General features: G+C 33.1%; 1 protein-coding gene across 1 annotated transcript; it reads right to left on the minus strand.

The window, feature by feature from the left end:
- Positions 1–19,930: 19,930 nt before the first annotated feature.
- LOC130591798 (uncharacterized) lies at positions 19,931–21,021 on the minus strand. Its single transcript, XM_057395718.1, has 2 exons — positions 20,672–21,021; positions 19,931–20,579 (listed from the first exon to the last, which is right to left on the minus strand). The coding sequence occupies exons 1-2, from the start codon at positions 21,019–21,021 to the stop codon at positions 19,931–19,933; spliced, it is 999 nt and encodes a 332-aa protein (XP_057251701.1).
- Between the last annotated feature and the right edge of the window lie 600 nt (positions 21,022–21,621).

Raw genomic sequence — 21,621 nt, forward strand, 5'->3', positions numbered from 1 at the left:
TCTTGGAACATTCATATCTAGTTTAGATATTAACAGCATTCAGCTTCAATAACAATGTTTAAAGACAGACTTTTTACTTGAGAATGAATTATGTAAGCTTCATTAAGGTGTACAACAGTCAACAGCCTAACGCATTCACACTCAAACAAAACACCAGATTTGAAGCCATCTGCAGCTAACAACCTCTCCTATTGAAATAAAAACATCTGGTTTTCTAAACTGCAGCTAAGTAGAGAATAACGATCAATGTGATTAATATTTCTATCTTTTGATGAAAGAATTATTATTTGCTACACAGGAAACAATCATTTCCTAAACTGCAGCTAAGTAGAATAATCTTTTGATGAAGAACTGAGTTGTAAAGGCATCAAACAAAAAAAGCAACATTACAATTTAGGCACCAAAAGTACCAAATAGTTCATTTAATAACTACTCAATATGTACTACATATTGGAGCTTTGAGTATGATAAATCGAAGCAAAACGAAAACCTATAAATCGAATAAATTTGTACAACAAACAAACAGAAATTCAAACGAAAAGCCTAAAAAATCGAGAATTCAAACCAATAAAATCCCCATAAAATAAACAACAAACAAATCGAACGAAATTACAAAATTAAAAAACTTACAGGAGGAACGACGTTCGTCGCTGCTTGGAGATGAGAGAGAAAAAAGGAGGTGAGTTGAGATAGAGATTAAGAGAGACGAGGAACAGAGAGGAGAGAGAGGGGAACCGGATGAGCTGAGAGTGGATGATGAGGGAAAGAAAGGAGTTCTAGAAAGTTAGTGAAAATAAAGCGCTTAAACTCTTTTCACCAAAAAAAAAAACAACGCTTAAACTCCCGCTTGTTTTCACCAAAAAAAAAAAACTCCCGCTTGTTTTTTTAAAAATTTATTTAAATGAAGGTCAAATATTATTAAAGGCCTCTAATAATTTCAGCTCTTATCAGATCTTATCAGATTAGATCAGGCAAAGAGAACGTATCCATAGTTTTTGACCCAGATATGTTCGATATATTGTTTCTAAGAAACTTTATGCAATCATTACTAAAGATATATATTTAGATAACTCATTCAAAATTTATGCAATCATCATTACCCGTACCCATAGGGTTCGATAGGGTATGGGTGGGGTCTAAGGTCCTTAATGAGTATAGTGTAATTTTTTTCCGAAATATAATAAACCTTCAATATACATCACAAAATATCATTTCTATATAGATTTTTTGCAAAACTACGATCGAAAATGAGAGTTAGATTGAGAATTGAGAAAGTAGAGCGGCAAATTTTGTTTCTACGAAAGTATATAGAAGATTAGAAGTTTAGAGTTTTTCATATATTAGTTTATATTAGAACTAAAAATGATATATTTTGAAATTAAATGGTAAATGTTACAATTGAAGGTGTATCTTTTCGAAATAAAGTTGTTAATATTTACGACAAAATCATTAATGAAAAAACAAATTCCTCTTTGAACATCATATGTACACCTTTTAATTTCCTTTTCATAGTTTTCACGATTTTCACATGATCTTCTTCCTATATATTCAAAATTTTAAAAAAATACATATATAATTTTTTAACTGAGTATGTGGGTAAGGTTTTGGTAGGGTCTGGGTATGAGAGGAGTGGACCCTTACCCTTACTCTACCCGATAGCTATTTGACCCATGCCCTACCCATAGTCATAACTCATATATAATTCTTTGTTCTTTCAATTACTTGTCTTTTAATTCATGTTTTGCTTTTAGTTTCCTCAATTCATGTTAGATTTAGTTTCAATTTCATGCTCTAGCTTTCAATTTCCATTAATTGCTAGTTTAATCGTTCTTTTGCTTGTTCATCTCAATTTCTAGGTTAATCCTAGGATATTCTCTTTTGAATATGAATTTTAGCCATGAGTGAGTAGCTTCCTTTGCTAGAGGAAGTAAAAGAAGTCAAAGTATTGCAATGATTGCATGATGAGTACTTGATAAGAGTTAATTGATTGATTGTGACATTTGATTTCCAATATTCATAAGGATAGGAGTAATCAACCTAAAATTAGGTCTAAATTGATTATGACTACTAGGTTTAGCAAGGGATTGTGAATCTAGAAGTCCATACTTGATTGATTTGAATTGAAACCTCTAAATCTACGACACTCATAGCGGGATACACCTCATTACCTCACATTTTCACTCGCTTTCTCTCACCTCACATACATATCAAAATACTCACCCTCACACCGACACTATTCTCTCTTTCAATCTCTTTCTCTCACCACACCTTCACTCCTCCCTTCGTTGCCCTTCATCTCTCTCACTTCACCGTCTCCTTCATTGCGATTTCAGTAAGTTCTTTTTCTCCAATTTGGTGCATCTCAACTTTTTTTTATCTTCGAATTTTCTGGATTAAGTTCGAAATTTGGGAAATTATGTGGGTTTGGGGCTTTGAATTTTGAGGGGTTTTGGGGTAAAATTCTGCTTCGAGTTAGTTCGAATTTTGGCGTTGACTACTTCGAATTTTCTGGATTATATTCAATTTACATTATGTTATACAGGATGTGGGTTCATATTTGAGTTTTATTTGGATAATCTGATCTGTTTACGATTCGCTATTGACAGTGGCGATCATCTGCAACTAACAATTGGGTTGGTGTAAATTTTCTTATATGATATATAATTTTTCTGATCTAATATGAATTCTTCTTATTATACTTCGTTGGTTTTAAAGTTATAATTAGTCGAATCCGATGTGATTCGATTTGATTTTTTCTTATCTAAACTGAATATTATTACTCTCTCCGTTCCATACTTTTTAGTGCATTTGAGTTATATACATTATTCACATGCAGAGATAATTTTCTATATATTGATCAACATATAAAAGTAAATATAGTCATGTGGGGTCTTGTTTGAATTGTCTTAATGAGTATAATATTAATATCCAATTGCAATAATTTTTACAAATATGTAATCACAGATATTTATGACATAAAATGTGCGTTGAGAAGCGTATGAACAGTGAAATGCACAAAAAATTATGGAATAGAGGGAGCATATAATTTCAAATTTTCTAATCTTAGCTAGTTTGATCAATTTTAATCTAATCATTTTCAAAATAAGCATTATAGTGCTTATATACGTTGAAAAGAATGCACCCTTAGGTTGTGTTTGTTCAACTTAATAATAACAACTTGTACGTTTTTCTTTTATAACAATAATAATATTATTATTACATAATAATAATGATGATAATAATAAGTAATAATAATAATTATTATTATAAGTAATAATAATAATTATTATTATAAGTAATAATAATAATAATAATAATAATAATAATAATAATAATAATAATAATAATAATAATAATAATAATAATAATAATAATAATAATAATAATAATAATAATAATAATAATAATATATAATAATAATAATAATAAGGAAGAGTCCCAAATAAATTCAAATTTAGATTATTGTTGTACAACTGAAATTTCAAAAACACTTTTGAAAAAAAAAGGAAATTTCAAAAACACTTCATTTGAGAATTGAAAGAAAAACCCTAGTCCCTCATTTCATTTCCCCCCAATTCCCAGCCCAGCCGACTTCTCAGTTGTCCCTCATTTCATTTCCCCCCAAACCCGTATCCATAGTTTTATCAGTCCGGTCTCTCGCCGGAGACCCATACAGCACTTCGCAGCCCCTGTTCCCCTCTCTCTCTCTCATGTTATGGTATAGTTTCTCCTGTTCGTCGATGCTCGTCGATGTTCGTCAGGTTGTTGCCATTCGCTGCTTCGCCGGCGAACGCCTCCGCCTCCACGCCGAAGCTCCACTGATGTGCATTGAAGTTTCGAAAATCTCCCTCGACCCCTCTGTTTCTCGGTTCTTCTCTGTCTTCGCTGCTCCTAGTAGAGCAGGGGTAAATTTCCTCTTTGTTCTTAATTCAAACCCTTTTCTTTGTAATTCAAGCCCTGTAAAAAGCTTCTCTGTCTTCGCTGCTCCTATTGATTATTTTGCTTGTTTACTGTTCGTCATTGTCTATTAAGAATCTTGTGCCTTCCTATGATTCTTATTAAAACCCTACCATTTGCAGGTACCCTAACTTGAAAAGTGTCAGGGAATTGATCTACAAAAGGGGTTATGGGAAGGTCGACAAGCAGAGGATTGCTTTGACTGACAACTCCATTATTGAGAATGTAATTGTTTTGGACTTCTGCCTCTTATTATTTTTGTCAATGTTAATTATATCTTGCATGTTATCTTACTTTTGCTGATTGTGGACAAAGAGATCACAAAATATATAATCAAGAGTCTAGACTAATGGTTGTGTGCTCTCATCTCAAGTATCTCTATATTGCGAAGTCTGACTGTTGATGTTTGAAGTTAGGTTTGTGATGGTATTTACTGATGGGAATATGTGAGATCTCTTAAGATCTTAGTTTTCCAGACATGAATTGGAGTTGTACTAATGCCTTCCACTTGATTATGATTAGTTTTGGTCTTAGTGTGTTGGGTTAATAACTTTTTGTTTGGATAGCAGTCATGTTCCCATGGAGGGAAGAATATAGGGGGGTGAATGGGGAAAGAAAAACAAGGGAATTAAGAAGAATGTGTTTGGTTCCATATATACCCTTTCCCTTTACAAAGCCCAACTTAGTATATGTACTTACCTTACTTTATTTTTCTAAATATTATACTGCAGTTTTTTCTTATTTAAAGAGCTGAATTACTCAATAAATAAACTACTATTGCAGCAGATATTGAACTGATCAGTTGGGTGATATTGAACTGAAACTGAATGGCTATTGCACTAGTAATGCACTGCTATTGGGCAGATGTGTATTGAATACTCATTGACCTGACAGTGAATTGGTGTTTAACTGGTATATGAATTGATGTTTAGCTTCTAATGATTTGCTATTGAATTGATATTAAACTGATAATGAATTGACATTGAAGTGAGTGGTTATTCATGTGATTATGAATTGGTTTATTATGTGGGATTTGGGTTGGATCGATTCTAGGTTTGAAGTGAATTGATGGATTTATAAATTTCGTTTTTTCTAGGAATTTAGGATTCAATTATTTCGATTTTCTGGGTTTATTATGCTCTGTTTCAAGACCGTTCTAATGAAGATATAATTGAGGCAATCAAGAGAATCCGCATATACAACGCTAGTGCTCTTGCTGCAGAAAACCGGAAGAAAATACAAGTATGAAAATTTTGGAAATTTTCATTCTAGTCGTTTAGCTTGTTGTGTCTACTTCTATAATGAATATTTGCAGTATTTGAAATTATGAATAATGGTCATGAAAATATAGTGCAGTAATTTTGTTGATTCTTGATTTATTGTGAGTTTTTGTCTATATGGGTTGCTTCAGCTGCTTCTCAGGAAGCTCACATATGGTGGTGCTGTTTCTTTTCAGGTTTGCTATGGTCTTCTTCTGCAGTACTTTGCTACTTTAACGAATCAAAAACCATTGAATTTTCATTTATTGAACTTGCTTGTTAAGCCACTGATGGAGATGAGTGCAGAGATTCCATATTTTTCAGCGATTTGTGCTCGTGAGCGAATTTTAAGGACTCGTACAAAATTCTCTGAGGATATCAAGGACCCAGGCTTTCCATCAGTTACATAACTGTTTCTTGTTTGTTTCAGTATTTATACTTTATCTTTCATGTACTTAATCTCGTGTTATTGTAGCGGTTGCTATGCTTTTTCGTTGTTTTCGGTGCAAGTTGTCGTGCCATTGCGTGCTACTACTACAGGCTAAGCCAATTTTTGTACAAGTTATTACAGCTTTGTTAAACTAATATTTGTTATTAAACTAATATTTACTATATGCATGTGTTGCAGGTGATTGCGGAATCCAACTATTCAAACAATTGAAGAATAATATGAGGAAGAAAATAGCATGACACTAACAAAGAATGAGGCAATTGAAAAATGGAATGACGCTATTCAAACTATTAGATATCTTTTTTTTTTTCTCTCTTCTAGTTTCCAATTTCTTTTTACTGTAACAATTGTGAACAACCAACGAGACATGTTAGTTGATTAAAGTGTTTATATAAATGACAATTATTTTTATCTGTATAGTAACTTTTTATTGATTCATTAAATTGTTTTGTTTGTTTACTTTTAGTATTAATATAGCATATATATGTATTAATTTATAAATCTTAAACTGTAAAATGTGTAGTTGCCCCTAATAGTTTTAATAAAAAGTCAAAAGTTGCACCTAAAAACATCCTTTAGCGACTAACTTATGGTTACATTAGAGGCAACATATAATTAGAGATGGATTTATGGTGCCTCTAAATATAAGTGGTCTTATCAGCAATATAACTTGTGTGCCCAAAAAGGTGGCATTAGGGCAATCTATAATTATCGACATACTTATGAGTGCCTCTAAACGTAAGAGGCTTTAGCAGCACTGTAACTTGTGTGCCTCAAAAAGGCATTAGGGGCAACCTATTATTAGCGACAAGCTTATGGTTGCCTCTAAACGTAAATGCTTTTATTAACACCATAACTTGTGTGCCCCAAAAGGTGGCATTAGGGGCAACCTATTATTAGCGATAGACATATGGTTGTCTCTAAACATAAGAGTCTTTAGCAGCACCATAACTTGTCTGCCTCTAAAACGTGGCATTAGGGGCAACCTATAATTAGCGACGGACTAATTAGAGGCAACCAAAAAATTGTTTCTAAACACCATTAAAGGCTACAAATATATATTTAGATGCAATTTTGGATTGCCTCTATATGTATTTTTTTAGAGGCAACCAACATTCGTTTGATGCTGAAATGTATCTTTAGAGGCACCAGAATATACTTGACACTAAAAACCATATAATTAGAGGCAACCATGTTTATGTGATGGTAAAAGGGGATTTTAGAGGCAAGTCGGCCAAATGATGTGCCTCTATAGCCAATTTTTTTTTTGTAGTGCACTACAAAAAAAACTACATATAGAGACAATCTAAAATTGCATCTAAATATATATTTGTAGCCTCTAATGGTGATTAAAAGCAATTTTCTCGCTGCCTCTAATTAGTCCGTCGCTATTTTAGGTTGCCCCTAAAGCCACCTTTTAGAGGCAGACAAGTTATGGTGCCGCTAAAGACACTTATGTTTAGAGGCAACCATATGCCTGCCGCTAATTGTTGGTTGCCCCTAATGCCACCTTTTTTAGGCACAGAACTTATAGTGCTGCTAAAGCCACATACATTTAGAGGCGACCATAAGCCAGTCGGTAATTATAGGTTGCCCCTAATGCCACCTTTTTGGGGCACAAATGTTACATTGGTGGTAAGGCCATTTATATTTAGAGGCAACCATACGTTCGTCTCTAATTTTAAGTTGCATCTAATGCAACCATAAGTCTGTCGGTAAAGGATGTTTTTAGATGCAACAACAACTAGAATTTCCACATTTTCGACAATTTTTTTGGGATTTTTTGACGTTTATAAGCATCGAAATAAAAAATTATCGCCTCCCTAAAGGAGCAGCGAACATTTAGCCACCGATAATTAACGACACTCATAGGCTTCGAAAATGTTGAGGCTTTTTAGCATCATTGCAATTGAAGATGTCGCAATTTGAAGCTACTATATAGACACTTGTAAGTGTCAACATTGTGTTATTAGTACAGTAACAGTTACAAGCACATTCTTACATCAACAAGAAAAAATAACATTATAAATTAATAAAGGAAACTAGAAGTATAATCTTATTACAAACAATTTTGACGAATTGATAGAAACATTCACAAGAGGAAATAAAAAAAATAAAAAATATGTAGAAATTCCATCTTCAACCGACATTCAACCTTAAGTGAATCTTCAACATAAAACTTCAACTTGAACGCAATTCAATCTGCAAATTCTACCCAAAAAAAAGATCAATATGAACGCAGTACTAGGTTATTATGGTATAGAAAGAAGGTTAATTTCCTATATGAAAGAAAACACCACGCTAAAAAAAACAGCAATAACTTAGACTCGCTAAAAGAAAAAAAGCAAATAGTGAACAGCAAAGTAATAGTTACCTACTATCGGGACCTTCCTAACAAAAGTAACTCAATTCACTGCATTTACTGAAACAGAGAACCCCTCAACAATAATGAAAAGACAGGGGTGGTTCGAGCTCGACTACATAACTAAGCTATAGCAACGCTTCTTGAAGCGTTGCTATAAGGTATAAAAACGTTGCAAAAGATCAAATACTTAAAAGTTACCTTGTACAAAACCATAGAGTTGCAAATGCATCATTGAGCAACATATATTCACCTTCTAGAAAGGGTACCATCAAAGCCCTAATCACTTGTAGAAACACCTGCAAAACAACAACAAAGACCAAGAGACAATAGACTCACATACAATCACCTAAGCCATAGTACAATTGAACCAGTCCTTATCTCTACAACTGGATTTTTAGGCATTACAGAGCTAATTCTAGCATATACATCGTGTTTAACATTCTGAACTAAAATATCAGGGCTGCAAACAGCAGTCTGGTTCCACTTCGCTTAATTTCTTTAGCTCTAAATGTAATATAGCATGGTTGTACTACAACATCAAATAACACTCTTCTTGAAACTACCTCTAGTAGGTTTGCACAACTATCTAGAACAAGAATTAAGTGATTGGAAAACATAGTCAATCCACAACATATTAGCAGATAATACTCCCTCAGTTCCATATATAATTTTCAGGGCATTTACTGTTTGGGGAGAAAACTAGGAATGATGTATTATATTGATAAAAGCATAAAGCAGAAAAATTAAGCAAGAAAGAGAAAATATATTAACAAAATTAAGGTAATTAGCACAACTACTAATGCCCATCCCATTGACCAACCACCAGCAGCACCACCTCACTGCCACGACCACCACCACCGTCTGAACACCACCGCCGCCGCCGCCACCAACGTCTGAACACCATCACCACCATTGAATAGTTAGAAACAATTAAATAATCAAAAAAACAGAAAATCAAACAATCACAACCAAAACTCTCATACAAATCCCAAGAAATCAAAAATCAAACAATCACCACCAAAACTTACAGAAGATAAAATCGAAAACAAAGAAAAACGAAATTTGTTAAAAACGAAAATGATCCCAGATCTTAACAAACTGAAAATGTTAGTTCTTAAAAACTAAAAATAAGAAAATGTTGTTAAAAACTGAAAATGTTGTTAAAAACGAAAATTCCCAGATCTTAAAAAATGTTAGTTCTTAAAAACTGAAAATTAAGAAAGAGAACTCAGAAAAAAATCGAAAAACAAAAAACAACATGAATCAAATATGGAAATGAAATTAGAAACAAAAAAGCGAGAAAAATTCAACAAAAAAATTAGAACCAAAATTCGAACAGATAAGAAGAAAAACTCGAACAATCAAAGCAAAATATCGAAAAAAATCGCAGCAAAAATTTTGAAGAAAAAGATAAGAACAAAAATTTGAACAACAAATCAGAATAAAAGATTGAGAAAAAATTCTGAACAAAAATCAGCCCAAAAATTCGAAACAACGAAAATCATAATGACATACCTTACATCGAAATTTATTCAAGATCCACAGACATAATCCAACGGTTCTTCAGAGATAGATAGTGAAGAAGAAATGAGAAGGAAGTGAGGGGAAGAGAGAAAACCTAGGAGATAGAGAGATGAAGAAATGAGAGTTAAATGAAAACTAGAATGAAAAATCAGAATGATATGAGGGCTGAGCTTTAAACTTTTGACGAAAATTTTCAAAATATTAAAGGGCGGGGCTTTAAACATTTTTGATGAAAATTTATAACTTCAAAAAATCAAATCAGATCTCATTAAATCCTTTAAAAATAATAAGTTTTAAAAATTATTATACTTTGACCAAAGAAGTCAACTTTATGTAATAGGGCACAAAGGAAGTACTACTATAATTTTGTTTGACTCAAAAATTGTTTTAATTTAATTTTTAGCTTTGATGTCTTTGTTTTCCTTGTTGATAGTACAAGAGTTTCCAATGAACTAGGGGCTGGACGACCACATTTAGCTCGATTAGCGGTATGCGTATCGACAATCATGGTGGGAATTAGAGCTATAATTATTATTTTATTCAAAACTCAAATATATCTATATTTTTATTATGAAATTACTCGATAATTTAGATGTTATTAGATTATGGAAAAAAAACACAAATTTATCTTTTTTTTTTTAACGCCCGACAATAGAACTATCATCAGGGAGTCAAGGGCAAGAGATTCTGCCAAAATATATAATTCTTCTGTATCTAAATCACTAAACAGATTGACTTTCATATTTGCCAATACACAATTTTGACCATTAATATATCTAATTAGGTAATTTGTAAAAGTTATACAAAATTGATATTATGAATATTTATTAAAACAAACCGAGCAACTTTATATCATATTTTTATTTTTATATATTAAGAAAAAAAATAGAGTTAAAGTATATATGTGAATAGTAGCTAGCAAAATCAAAGTATTACACTTAAAAAGAAACAAATGTGGTATTTATCACTGTTGGTGTAGAAAAGTGATAGTGTTTTTATTCCTAACTAGTAAACATGCACACCCTCGTATATAAGAGCCTAAGAGGAAATGCAATAGCCAACAAGTACTTGCTTTAATGGTTGAAAAGGCATATTATCTTGTACCAAGTACTCCGTTGATCAACCGTAACGTAAAGATCTCTTTTATATTGATGTAGATATGGCCATATGGGTACAAGTCTAACTCTAAAAAGAAAAAGAAAATTGAAAGAGGAAAACAATTGTTGCATTGCTTAAGCTTTTTTAATCATCGACCACCTTTAAATTAAATCTAAGTTGAGGTCATTAAGCTTTATGCATTTGAAAACTGAAAATATATAATCGACGTAAAATAAGTTAATAGTGGATTGGTTCAAGGTATATATCTATGTGAATCGATAAGTTAAATCAGACAACAATACTCCATTTAAGTTAATCGTTAACAAGTTATATTCAATTTGAAACTCATGTATCTTAGTCAAATTGAAAGAAATTGATGTTACATTAGATGTATCAACATGTAAGGCGATAAACTATTTCAAGATAATAACATTAGTTTTCTACTTAAGTTAATCATCTGTTCATTCATTTCGGAACGAAAACATCTAATTCAACTGCAACAAATGTGGAACAATGTAACTTAGCAGATCGGTTCAATATAACAATACTCCGTTTAAGTTAGTCGTCTCTAAGTTGAATTTATATTGAAACTCAAAACAACTACTTTGACAGTACCCTAAGTTTAATTCAAGATAATAACAATACCATACTTAAGTTAATCACTTTAAGTTAAATTCATCATGGAACCAAAAACATCTAATTCAGTTGCAACAGATGTAGAACATTGTAACTCAATAGATTAGTTCAACATAACAATGCTCCATTTAAGTTAATCATAACATATAAGGAGGTTTGTTGAATTCCTGTATCATTTTGCACAATAACAATATCTTAATTGATTAAATCTTATTGCTTATTAACAAGATCTTGATATGAAGCCTATAAGTATCGATCAAGAAAACCTATGGCTTAAACCTCATTGACGCAATAATACATCAATATAAGTATACTGTTATACTATATTTCACGTAAATGACTCGATTATTTGCTATATAAGTAAATCTACTAATTTTGTGATTTAGTTTCATTTTCTAAACTTGAGATTACAGTATAATTTTTAAAAGCTTTGTCATTTCTAAATTCTTCATGTCTACCAATTAAACACTCAAACAAACTAGTATTTATTTCATAACTAACTAGCCTTATATGATTATGATCAATTAGTTTAATTCAAGTCGATTAAGTTAGCTAGTTCCAGCAAATTCAAATAAGCTAAGCTCAACTTTAATTCATCTGGCAAAGCTAATAATGAAGTCATATTGGTATACGTATATATTTAAGTATAATTGACTTATTCGATTAACAAAGGCTATAATGTGTTTGTTTATTGAGATAAGATAAGGTGCTGTAATGTGAAAAATACCGCATGTTTTCCTAGATTAAAGAAAGTGATATTTGATTACTTAATTGAATATGATTTGCTGAAATCATATACTTTCTCCGTGACAAAATAGATGTTACACTATGACTTTTACGTTTTTCGATGCAGTACTTTGACCATTGATAACTTTATTTGTTTATTCTTGTTTATTAGTAAAAATTATAAGAAGTTAATATCATGAAAGTATGCATTAAAACGAATCCAACAATACATCATATAATAACGGTTGATTTTATCTATAATAAAAAATACATAGTCAAATATAGTAGGTGAATAATGCAATTTTCAAAGTGTAACATTTATTTTGTTATGGAGGAAGTAAAATTAGTTTAAACAACTCGAAAGGCTAGATAAAATTGATATGAAATAAGAATCACGAGTTTTTTGCATATTTCTATTTATAATGACAAAATGCCCAAAATTTGCAAGGTAAATATTTGATATACTTTAGAAAAAAATTTAAGTGGAAAATTAAATTTCAGCAACTAGCACTTAGACATTTTCTAATTTCATTTTGCCGTTACAATATTTCAGTATCCTGCTCATCAACCAAGGGGTTTTCAGTTTTGATAGGGGTTTGTTCTATTTAAAGACTTTCTCTATCTCGTTACCGTTCTGGCCACCGCAGCTGGGTCCCAAAGCCACCGCCAAGCTACTACCGACTACCGCTTTCGAGTAGTTGCTACTTGATTTACCACCTAATTAACCCTTGACCCACCACTGCACCTCCACCTTTGCCATTCCGCCACCGCCACAACTCTGACAACCACCGCCATTACCACGAAAACCATCGCCGCCACCACCACCAAAATGCTCGAAATTCGCCGGCGAGCACAACCTCTCCAACACCCACCCTAAACCGCCCTAAAACCCCCTAAAACCTCGAAACTAACACGAAAAACCCCCCAAAAACAACCCCTAAACCACGAAACTCACTCTAAAACACGAAATCCACCCCTGTTCGAGCATAATTAAGTAACCAATTTGAGAAAAAATGAGCCTAAATCAAAACCCCCAAAGTAATTTCAATAACTCAAAGCCTAGGCTATTTTCGAACAATTAAATGCAATAAACTTCACCCCAAATCACTCTACAAATTATATTGGTTCAAATTTGGGGTGATTTGATCGAATTTGGGGTGATTTGATCGAATTTGGGGCTGGTTGAGTGAATCGGTTCCAAGGGTGGCTGGGCGGGTTTGTGGGGTTCGTCGGTGTTCGTGGTTGGATGGTGGTTGGATGGTTTTAGGTGAAAGTTGCTAGAAAAGATGCACAAATTTGTAGTATTTATTTCATTCGTTTAGTTCTTTCTATTACTTGTTTATGGAATTAATGGTTATGTTAAAGTTGGATTGCCTTGTTTTTATAGAATTAATGGTTATGTTATGGTGGGATTGCCAGTTTTATGAGAGCTTTTTTTCCTCTAAGTGATAGTTAATTATTTTAACATGGGAATGGTGTCCGCCCTTGCCTTATACAATTCAAGTGACACTAAAAAAATATCTTTAGATGCAACAATAATCTATGTGATGCTGAAAAAAATGGCTATCGAGACAACTAAATCATGTGACGTTAAACACATGGCTTTAGAGACAACTAACTACAGTTGATGCTGAAAAAATGGCTTTAGAGACAACTAAATTCATGTGACGCTAAATACATGGCTTTAGAGACAACTAACTACAGTTGATGCTGAAAAAAATGGCTTTAGAGACAACTAAAGTCATGTGACGCTAAATACATGGCTTTAGAGACAACTAACTATAGTTGATGCTAAAAAAAATAGCTTTAGAGACAATTAAATTCATGTGATGCTAAAAATATGAATTTAGAGACAATCAATATTCATGTGATGCTAAAAACATGGTTTTAGAGGCAACCAACATTCGTTTGATGCTGAAATGTATCTTTAGAGGCACCAGAATATACTTGACACTAAAAACCATATAATTAGAGGCAACTATGTTTATGTGATGGTAAAAGGGGATTTTAGAGGCAAGTCGGCCAAATGATGTGCCTCTATAGCCATTTTTTTTTGTAGTGCACTACAAAAAAAACTACATATAGAGACAATCTAAAATTGCATCTAAATATATATTTGTAGCCTCTAATGGTGATTAAAAGCAATTTTCTCGCTGCCTCTAATTAGTCTGTCGCTAATTATAGGTTGCCCCTAATGCCACCTTTTAGAGGCAGACAAGTTATGGTGCCGCTAAAGACACTTCTGTTTAGAGGCAACCATATGCCTGCCGCTAATTGTTGGTTGCCCCTAATGCCACCTTTTTTAGGCACAGAACTTATAGTGCTACTAAAGCCACTTATATTTAGAGGCAACCATAAGCCAGTCGGTAATTATAGGTTGCCCCTAATGCCACCTTTTTGGGGCACAAATGTTACATTGGTGGTAAGGCCATTTATATTTAGAGGCAACCATACGTTCGTCTCTAATTTTAAGTTGCATCTAATGCAACCATAAGTCTGTCGCTAAAGGATGTTTTTAGATGCAACAACATCTAGAATTTCCACATTTTCGACAATTTTTTTGGGATTTTTTGACGTTTATAAGCATCGAAATAAAAAATTATCGCCTCCATAAAGGAGCAGCGAACATTTAGCCACCGATAATTAACGACACTCATAGGCTTCGAAAATGTTGAGGCTTTTTAGCATCATTGCAATTGAAGATGTTGCAATTTGAAGCTACTATATACACACTTGTAAGCGTCAACATTGTGTTATTAGTACAGTAACAGTTACAAGCACATTCTTACATCAACAAGAAAAAATAACATTATAAATTAATAAAGGAAACTAGAAGTATAATCTTATTACTAACAATTTTGACGAACTGATACAAACATTCACAAGAGGAAATAAAAAAATAAAAAATATGTAGAAATTCCATCTTCAACCGACATTCAACCTTAAGTGAATCTTCAACATAAAACTTCAACTTGAACGCAATTCAATCTGCAAATTCAACCCCAAAAAAAGATCAATATGAACGCAGTCCTAGGTTATTATGGTATAGAAAGAAGGTTACTTTCCTATATGAAAGAAAACACCACGCTAAAAAAACAGCAATAACTTAGACTCGCTAAAAGAAAAAAAGCAAATAGTGAACAGCAAAGTAATAGTTACCTACTATCCGGACCTTCCTAACAAAAGTAAGTCAATTCACTGCATTGAGTACTAAAACAGAGAACCCCTCAACAATAATGAAAAGACAGGGTGGTTCGAGCTCGACTACATAACTAAGCTATAGCAACGCTTCAATAGCGTTGCTATAAGGTATAAAAACGTTGCAAAAGATCAAATACTTAAAAGTTACCTTGTACAAAACCATAGAGTTGCAAATGCATCATTGAGCAACATATATTCACCTTCTAGAAAGGGTACCATCAAAGCCCTAATCACTTGTAGAAACAACAACAAAGACCAAGAGACAATAGACTCACATACAATCAGCTAAGCCATAGTACAATTGAACCAGTCCTTATCTCTGCAACGGGATTTTTAGGCATTACAGAGCTAATTCTAGCATATACATCGTGTTTAACATTCTGAACTAAAATATCAGGGCTGCAGACAGCAGTCTGGTTCCACTTCGCTTAATTTCTTTAGCTCTAAATATAATATAGCATGGTTGTACTACAACATCAAGTCACACTCTTCTTGAAACTACCTCTAGTAGGTGTTTACACAACTATCTAGAACAAGAATTAAGTGATTGGAAAACATAATCAATCCACAACATATTAGCAGATAATACTCCCTCAGTTCCATATATAATTTTCAGGGCATTTACTGTTTGGGGAGAAAACTAGGAAATTATATTGATAAAAGCATAAAGTAGAAAAATTAAGCAAGAAAGAGAAAATATATTAACAAACTTAAGGTAATTAGCACAACTACTAACACCCATCCCATTGACCAACCACCAGCAGCACCACCTCACTGCCACGACCACCACCACCGTCTAAACACCACCGTCTAAACACCACCGCCGCCGCCGCCACCAACGTCTGAACACCATCGCCACCATTGAATAGTTAGAAACAGTTAAATAATCAGAAAAACAGAAAATCAAACAATCACAACCAAAACTCTCATACAAATCCCAAGAAATCAAAAATCAAACAATCACCACCAAAACTTACAGAAGATAAAATCGAAAACAAAGAAAAACGAAATTTGTTAAAAACGAAAATGATCCCAGATCTTAAAAAACTGAAAATGTTAGTTCTTAAAAACTAAAAATAAAGAAAATGTTGTTAAAAACTGAAAATGTTGTTAAAAACGAAAATGATCCCAGATCTTAAAAAATGTTAGTTCTTAAAAACTGAAAATTAAGAAAGAGAAACTCAGAAAAAAATCGAAAAACAAAAAACAACATGAATCAAATATGGAATTGAAATCAGAAACAAAAAAGCGAGAAAAATTCAACAAAAAAATTAGAACCAAAATTCGAACAGATAAGAAGAAAAACTCGAACAATCAAAGCAAAATATCGAAAAAAATCGAAGCAAAAATTTCGAAGAAAAAGATAAGAACAAAAATTTGAACAACAAATCAGAATAAAAGATTGAGAAAAAATTCTGAACAAAAATCAGCCCAAAAATTCGAAACAATGAAAATCATAATAACATACCTTACATCGAAATTTATTCAAGATCCACAGACATAATCCAACGGTTCTTCAGAGATAGATAGTGAAGAAGAAATGAGAAGGAAGTGAGGGGGAGAGAGAAAACCTAGGAGAGAGAGAGATGAAGAAATGAGAGTTAAATGAAAACCAGAATGAAAAATTAGAATGATATGAGGGCGGAGCTTTAAACTTTTGACGAAAATTTTCAAAATATTGAAGGGCGGGGGCTTTAAACATTTTTGATGAAAAGTTTATAACTTCAAAAAAATCAAATCAGATCTCATTAATTCCTTTAAAAATAATAAGTTTTAAAAAATTATTATACTTTGACCAAAGAAGTCAACTTTATGTAATAGGGCACAAAGGAAGTACTACTATAATTTTGTTTGACTCAAAAATTGTTTTAATTTAATTTTTAGCTTTGATGTCTTTGTTTTCCTTGTTGATAGTACAAGAGTTTCCAATGAACTAGGGGCTGGACGGCCACATTTAGGTCGATTAGCGGTATGCGTATCGACAATCATGGTGGGAATTAGAGCTATAATTAATTATTTTATTCAAAACTCAAATTATCTATATTTTTATTATGAAATTACTCGATAATTTAGATGTTATTAGATTATGGTAAAATAACAACACAAATTTATCTTTTTTTTTTTTTAACGCCCAACAATACAACTATCATCAGGGAGTCAGGGGCAAGAGATTCTCCCAAAATATATAATTCTTCTGTATCTAAATCACTACAACAGATTGACTTTCATATTTGTCAATACACAATTTTGACCATTAATATATCTAATAAGGTAATTTGTAAAAGTTATACAAAATTGATATTATGAATATATTTATTAAAACAAACCGAGCAACTTTATATCATATTTTTATTATTATATATTAAGAAAAAAAATAGAGTCAAAGTATATATGTGAATAGTAGCTAGCAAAATCAAAGTATTACACTTAAAAAGAAACAAATGTGGTAGTTATCACTGTTGGTGTAGAAAAGGATAGTGTTTTTATTCCTAACTAGTAAACATGCGCACCCTCGTATATAAGAGCCTAAGAGGAAATGCAATAGCCAACAAGTACTTGCTTTAATGGTTAAAAAGGCATATCTATCTCTGTACCAAGTACTCCGATGATCAACCTGTAACGTAAAAATATATTTTATATTGATGTAGATATGGCCATATGGGTACAAGTCTAACTCTAAAAAGAAAAAGAAAAATTGAAAGAGGAAAACAATTGTTGCATTGCTTAAGCTTTTTTTAATCATCGACCACCTTTAAATTAAATCTAAGTTGAGGTCATTAAGCTTTATGCATTTGAAAACCGAAAATATATAATCGACGTAAAATAAGTTAATAGTGAATTGGTTCAAGGTATATATCTATGTGAATCGATAAGTTAAATCAAGACAACAATACTCCATTTAAGTTAATCGTTAACAAGTTATATTCAATTTGAAATCATGTATCTTAGTCAAATTGAAAGAAACTGATGTTACATTAGATGTATCAACATGTAAGGCGATAAACTATTTCAAGATAATAACATTAGTTTTCTACTTAAGCTAATCATCTCTAAGTTGCATTCATTTCGGAACGAAAGCATCTAATTCAACTTCAACAAATGTGGAACAATGTAACTTAGCAGATCGGTTCAATATAACAATACTCCGTTTAAGTTAGTCGTCTCTAAGTTGAATTTATATTGAAACTCAAAACAACTACTTTGACAGTACCCTAAGTTTAATTCAAGATAATAACAATACCATACTTAAGTTAATCACTTTAAGTTAAATTCATCATGGAACCAAAAACATCTAATTCAGTTGCAACAGATGTAGAATATTGTAACTCAATAGATTAGTTCAACATAACAATGCTCCATTTAAGTTAATCATAACATATAAGGAGGTTTGTTGAATTCCTGTATCATTTTGCACATTAACAATATCTTAATTGATTAAATCTTATTGCTTATTAACAAGATCTTGATATGAAGCCTATAAGTATCGATCAAGAAAACCTATGGCTTAAACCTCATTGACGCAATAATACATCAATATAAGTATACTGTTATACTATATTTCACGTAAATGACTCGATTATTTGCTATATAAGTAAATCTGCTAATTTTGTGATTTAGTTTCATTTTCTAAACTTGAGATTACAGTATAATTTTTAAAAGCTTTGTCGTTCCTAAATTCTTCATGTCTACCAATTAAACACTCAAACAAAGTAGTATTTATTTCATAACTAACTAGCCTTATATGATTATGATCAATTAGTTCAATTAAAGTCGATTAAGTTAGCTAGTTCCAGTAAATTCAAATAAGCTAAGCTCAACTTTACTTCATCTGGCAAAGCTAATAATGAAGTCATATTGGTATACGTATATATTTAAGTATAATTGACTTATTCGATTAACAAAGGCTATAATGTATTTGTTTATTGAGATAAGATAAGGTGCTGTAATGTGAAAAATACCGCATGTTTTCCTAGATTAAAGAAAGTGATATTTGATTACTTAATTGAATACGATTTGCTGAAATCATATACTTTCTCCGTGACAAAATAGATGTTACACTATGACTTTTACGTTTTTCGATGCAGTACTTTGACCATTGATAACTTTATTTGTTTATTCTTGTTTATTAGTAAAAATTATAAGAAGTTAATATCATGAAAGTATGCATTAAAACGAATCCAACAATACATCATATAATAACGGTTGATTTTATCTATAATAAAAAATACATAGTCAAATATAGTAGGTGAATAATGCAATTTTCAAAGTGTAAAATTATTTTTGTTATGGAGGAAGTAAAATTAGTTTTAAACAACTCGAAAGGATAGATAAAATTGATATGAAATAAGAATGACGAGTTTTTTGCATATTTCTATTTATAATGACAAAATGCCCAAAATTTGCAAGGTAAATATTTGATATACTTTAGAAAAAAATTTAAGTGGAAATTAAATTTCGGCAACTAGCACTTAGACATTTTCTAATTTCATTTTCCGCTACAATATTTTAGTATCCCGCTCTTCAACCAAGGGGTTTTCAGTTTTGATAGGGGTTTGTTCTATTTAAAGACTTTCTCTATCTCGTTACCGTTCTGGCCACCGCAGCTGGGTCCCAAAGCCACCGCCAAGCTACTACCGGCTACCGCTTTCGAGTAAATGCTACTTGATTTACCACCTAATTAACCCTTGACCCACCACTGCACCTCCACCTTCGCTATTCAGCCACCGCCACAACTCCGACAGCCACTGCCAATTTTTCAGCTTCTTTTGATGGGACTAGAACCTCCACCTCCTCTTCCTTTGTTACAATCTCCTCCACAACCTTGCTCTTGTCGGGCTCTTGATCAACCAACTCTTTGCCACTCCTCAAAGTCATGGCACTCACATTCCTCTTCGGTTTCACCTCGGTTTGAGATGGTAGCTTCCCCGAACTTTGGGCCTCAAGTTTATTCACGACACTAGACATTTGGCCCACTTGTGTTTCCAAATTGTGAATGCTAGATCTTGTCTCCTGTTGAAATTGCACCATGTTGGACTGCATAGTAGTCACATTTTGAGCCAAGGCCTTGATCATATCCTCGGTGGACATTGAGTTGGAGCTAGAGGATTTCCCTTGAGCTTGAAATGGTGCCATGTAAGGAGGAGGGTGATTACCTTGTTGAAAATTCGGATTTCCTTGGGGAGTTGGATTCCCTTGCTTGTAACTAAAGACTGGATGATCTCTCCGTTCGGGATTGTAAGAGTTTGAGAATGGATCATACTTCTTTGCCCTTGATATCCCACGGCATTCACCTCTCGGTTTCCTCTTGCAAAGTCGGACAAGAATCGGTCGGATGGCCGGTGTTGGAACAAATACCACAAGCCTTCACTTGTTATTGATTGCCACTCACCAAAAATTGCCGGAACATGCCCTTAAGGTCGGACACCTCCGACTCCAAAGATGATTAGAACTTGCCGCTTTAACTTCCCGAGTGTATTTCTCTTAGAATAAGTGCGGGAACTCTCAGCAAACTCACTTATGAGCTCCATGGCTTGTTGTGGGGTCTTGTTATCAATGTTACCCCCACAAGCAGCATTCACCATCCTTCTCTCATCCGGAAGGAGCCCACCAACTAAGTATAACACAAGATCCTTCTCGACAAAACCATGGTAGGGACAACAAGTAACGAGCCTTTTAAACCTCTCTAAGTAGTCATAAAGGATCTCATCATAACCTTGCTCAATGTTGCTAATAGCCCTCTTAAGCTCATTCAACTTGCTTGAAGGAAAGAACTTCTCCAAGAAAGCTTGTTCATCCCCTCCCATGTGTTGATACTGTTGGGGCTCAGATGATAGAACCAATCATTAGCCTTATCCTTCAATGAAAAAGGAAAGGCCCACAGTTTGATTTGGTCCTCCGTAACACCCCTCGGCTGTATACTAGTACAAACGGCATGGAATTTTGCAAGATGCTTGATTGCATCCTCCCCATTTAAACCATGGAAGCTTGGCAGTAAATGAACAAGACCCGACTTTAACTCAAAAGTAACATTCTCCCCAAACTAACTCCGGATATTGGATGGCCAATGGTGCCTTGTCCAGATTAGGAAAAGAAAGCTCCCTCAATGTCGGATCAGCTCTAGGCGGCATCACTTCTTCCTCAATACCAATATAATAAGGCAACTCACGGAAGTGATCCCGAATTTCCTTTCTCAACCGATAGAGTGTCCTTTCGATCTCTGAATCAAAAAACAAAGCTCCTTGATTAGTAGAACGGGTGTGAACCATATGAAAGGTTCACACACCAAAAATCAGAAACAAACACACAAATAAACAACCCAAACACGCTGCTTTCCCCGGCAATGGCGCCAAATTTGGCGAGGCCTAAGTTGTATCAGCACTCACGCAAATTAAATCAATGTTGTC

The sequence above is a fragment of the Beta vulgaris genome, chromosome 6 (genome assembly GCF_026745355.1).
Source record: "Beta vulgaris subsp. vulgaris cultivar EL10 chromosome 6, EL10.2, whole genome shotgun sequence".
In the NCBI taxonomy this organism is placed as follows: domain Eukaryota; kingdom Viridiplantae; phylum Streptophyta; class Magnoliopsida; order Caryophyllales; family Amaranthaceae; genus Beta; species Beta vulgaris.

What these genes read in the sequence shown, in the direction of transcription:
- LOC130591798 (XM_057395718.1), bottom strand. Translation starts at nt 21,021, where the DNA reads ATGGGAGGGGATGAACAAGCTTTCTTGGAGAAGTTCTTTCCTTCAAGC. An exon ending in ACACTCGGGAAGTTAAAGCG is followed by an intron (nt 20,580 to 20,671) that starts GCAAGTTCTAAT and finishes TAACAAGTGAAG; the next exon opens with GCTTGTGGTATTTGTTCCAA.